General features: G+C 58.0%; 1 protein-coding gene across 1 annotated transcript; it reads right to left on the bottom strand.

Annotated features, from left to right (window-relative positions):
• Positions 1 to 804: 804 nt before the first annotated feature.
• On the bottom strand, positions 805 to 2,650 carry SYNDIG1L (synapse differentiation inducing 1 like). The gene is made up of 3 exons (XM_032404620.1): positions 2,234 to 2,650; positions 1,134 to 1,274; positions 805 to 963 (listed from the first exon to the last, which is right to left on the bottom strand). The coding sequence occupies exons 1-3, from the start codon at positions 2,648 to 2,650 to the stop codon at positions 805 to 807; spliced, it is 717 nt and encodes a 238-aa protein (XP_032260511.1).
• Between the last annotated feature and the right edge of the window lie 981 nt (positions 2,651 to 3,631).

Consider the following 3,631-nt stretch of genomic DNA (forward strand, 5'->3'; position numbering starts at 1 on the left):
CTCAGGGCCACCCAGGGGGAGCCCAGAAAAGGAAGATGGGGGTGGGGACCAGGGGTGGAGTGGGGAGGCCCATGTGGCTTGGCAATGTTTCAGGACTCTGTCCTGACATCTGCCTTTTATTTCTACACAAGGAAGCTCAAAGAACCTGCCTTGGCTGCACTTTACATGCCTGAGACGCTTCTCTATCTAGAATCTACGATGTCTTACAAACCCACGGGAGAGGGCCAGAAAGAGCTAGGGGGCCCCTGTCTCTGTGTATTTCCCTCCTGGTTGGCTGGGGTGTTGGCCTCATGGGGCCAGAGAGTGGAGTTGGGGACGCTCAGATTATCCCCAGAGTGGAGATGTCTATTAGAGGAAGGGACTGGGTCAGAGCCCCCGCCCCCGGGTGTCCTTTTCTCTTCCGGTAGCCTCCTGCTTTTTCTCGGCAGAGAGGCTGGCAGAGCTGGGGAGCTGGCTGCTGGCAGGGCAGGCGACCCCCTTGGGGGTGGGCAGAAGAGGCTGAACTCCCAGCCAGCCTCAAGCCAGAGGTAGGTCCTGCCTGGATGGCTTGGTGGGCAGCCCCACCCTCTCCTGCTTCCTGACGTAGCCTGGGCTAGAGGGTGGGGCCCCTGGCTCTGCTCTGGGGCGGGGGGCCAGGGACCAGAAGAAGGGAGGGCAGAGCCCTGCAGGCTGCAGCCTCCCCCAAACAAGCTGGGCTGGCAGGTTGTCTTGAGGGGCCCGTGCTCTCCCGAAGGTCTGCAACCCCAAGCCCCAATGCCTCCTCAGGTGCAACAGGGGCGTCAGGATGCCAGGCCCTGCTGGCCGCTAGCCATGGCCATTCTGGGACATGTAAGCTGCCAGAGCCACCACCACGGCCACATAGAGACCGGCGCCCACGGCGATGGAGAGTGTGGCCAGGAAGAGGGCCCTGCGGGAGGTGGTGCTGGCCAGGCGGAAGTCTCCCTTGGAGATGGCCTTGCTGGTCTAGGGAGAGAGAAGTGCTGGTGAAAGGGATATCCCCGAAGCGGACAGCACAGCCCCAGCCCGCTGGGCTCCAACCCCCTCCTGCACACGCCCCACCCCCCATCTTTGGTCAAGCCCTCAGGTGGAGGGAGGGGGCTGGAGCGGATGCCCTGCGCCCCTCCTGCTCTTACCCCCTGGGAGAAGTAGAAGGCAGCGATGCCCAGGGGCCAGAAGCAGCAGAGCATGGAGAAGATAGTAAGGCCCAGGTGGTCCCTGGGGGGCAGCGCCACGAAGTTGTCTTCACTTTCACTATCTGTGGAGGTCACATCACTCTGCAAAACACAAGTGGGCTTTTGTGACCAGACCCAGGATCCCCGGCGGCAAGGATGTCCTCTGCTGCGGGGGGGCGTGCAGGGTGGGCTCCACACTCTCTACCCAAAGCCTTAGCTGTGACCGCTGATTCCCTCCTTCGGAATTAGCACAAGCACACAGAGAAAGAGTGCGGGTATCTGTGTATAGGTGTGCACATCACCGGGTGGTACTTGTGAAAGAAGAGGAAGAGTCTCATTGCCCAGTGACCAGGAGATTGAGTTATAAGTGATGGGAGAAGGTACAACGGGATACCACGGAACCCTTAAAGATTGCCTTGTAGACAAACGTTAAATGATGTGGAGCCATACTGAGGTATGTTGCGTAGAGAGAAAAATCTGGTGATAAAATGGTGTACAGCGAGATCTTTTGCGGGGAGTAGGGTGGGAGAAAAACATTGAATGAAAAAAGACTAGAACCTCATCTACTAAAATAATAATATTCTCTTCCAGTGGTTTTCTGTATTTTTAAATTACTTATATAATTAAGAAAACAAGAACAATAAATGCTTTTAAAAAATTAAGTCGTCAACCCAAGCGTGTGTTTCTCGAAGTATGGACAGCCCCCGTGCCAGAAGTACCTTTTCTTTGGTAACATACAGATGCTTGGGCCCCAAGCCAGGCCCACCGAATCTCAAGCCCTAGAGCTTGGCCAGGGACTCTGCATTTTATTTTATTTTATTTTATTTTATTTTATTTTTTTTAAAAGATTTTATTTATTTGACAGGGAGAAACACAGCGAGAGAGGGAACACAAGCAGGGGGAGTGGGAGAGGGAGAAGCGGGCTTCCCGCTGAGCAGGGAGCCTGATGTGGGGCTCGATCCCAGGACCCCGGGATCATGACCTGAGCCGAAGGCAGACGCTTAACGACTGAGCCACCCAGGCGCCCCTTGGGACTCTGCATTTTAAACACATGCACTCACCTCCTCCTCCTCCTGGTCGTTCTCCTGGCCCTGCAGCTCCTCTTGAACCCCGTAGGACACGGTCTGGATGGTGATATCCTCTTCTACTTGGCCAGGTTCTGTGGACTGCTCCGCGGGCCCAGCCTGGAGCTCCCTGTTCTCTGTGAAGCTGGTCTCACAGCTGCTTGCTCTGGGCTCCTTGACCTTGTCCCTCCCCAGGAGGCAGCTGGGCCTGTACCAGGCCTCCACGGCCAGCTGCAGGGACCCCGGGTCCAGGAGCTGGTGGGTGCGAGCAGAGCCAGCACCACCCAGGAGGTAGGAGTAGAGCTTCTCCTGGCATGACCAGCTGGGCGAAGCCTCGGGGTAGGGGTAGCGGCCATGCAGCGGGGCGGGGCTCCGAGGCAGCAGAGGGTTCTGCAGTTCACTCAGACTCTCCATGGTTCCGGGGGGCAGCTCCAGGGAGGGGAGCCTGGGCCAGCCGAGCTGTCCTCAGAGAGCCTGCTGGGCGAGCAAGACAGACAGACGCTGAGTCCCGGGTGCCGGATGCAGGGCTGGAAGCGTTTAAGAGCACAGGCCCTCAGACCCTGCCTTTGCCACCAGGCAGCTGTGGGGCTTCGAGCTGGCTACTTCTCTTCTGAGTGTCCTTTTCTTGGTCTACACAGTGGGCACAGCAGCAGGACTTACCTCACAGAGTTGGCTCATTCATCTATCCTGCGAACACATAATGGCTGAGCGTCAGCTCCCTGCCGGGCACCATGCAGGGGCTGGGGACACGGAGGCGGGAAAGGCAGGGAGCGGGGAGGGGCAGGAGGATGCACACTGTCTTCACGGAGCTCACAGAGGTGAAGGACAGAGAGGGGTGTAAGAACGAGCAAGGGACAAAACGGACACGAAGGTACAGGGAAGGCTTGGCGCCGAGAGCAGAAGGAAGAAACCCAGTTGGCAAGGCAGGGGGAGGGAGAACACGTTTCATGCAGAGGCCAGATCAAGGATGCTCACTCCGAGAGCCTGGGAGAAGGCTGGTGCTTCTCGGGGTAGAGAGGGAGGGGTGAGCTGGGGTGTGGGGCCAGAGTGTGCAGCCCTGTTTAGACCTAAGAAGGCTTCAGGGGTCTTGGCAGGAGTGATAGGATGCAATCTGGGTCCAGGAGTCTTCCCGGGGCTGTGTGTGGGGAGTGGCTTGGAGAGGGATGGGCTCACTGTGACACCCGTAGGGGGCTTTGCCACGGCTTCAGGTCAGCTGAGGACAACTGGAACTCAATAGTGGGGAGATGCTGACAGGACTTGGTAGCAGGTGGGATATTGGGCTGAGGGAGGATTTGTTCAAGGGTTGGACGGGACTGCGCTTAGCTCAGAGCTCAGCACAGGCCACAGGCTCACAGCTGTGCCTTCTTCCCAGGGGAAGATGCTTCTCCCCAGTTA

This window comes from Phoca vitulina, unplaced genomic scaffold (genome assembly GCF_004348235.1).
Source record: "Phoca vitulina isolate PV1807 unplaced genomic scaffold, GSC_HSeal_1.0 scaffold7, whole genome shotgun sequence".
Taxonomy (NCBI): domain Eukaryota; kingdom Metazoa; phylum Chordata; class Mammalia; order Carnivora; family Phocidae; genus Phoca; species Phoca vitulina.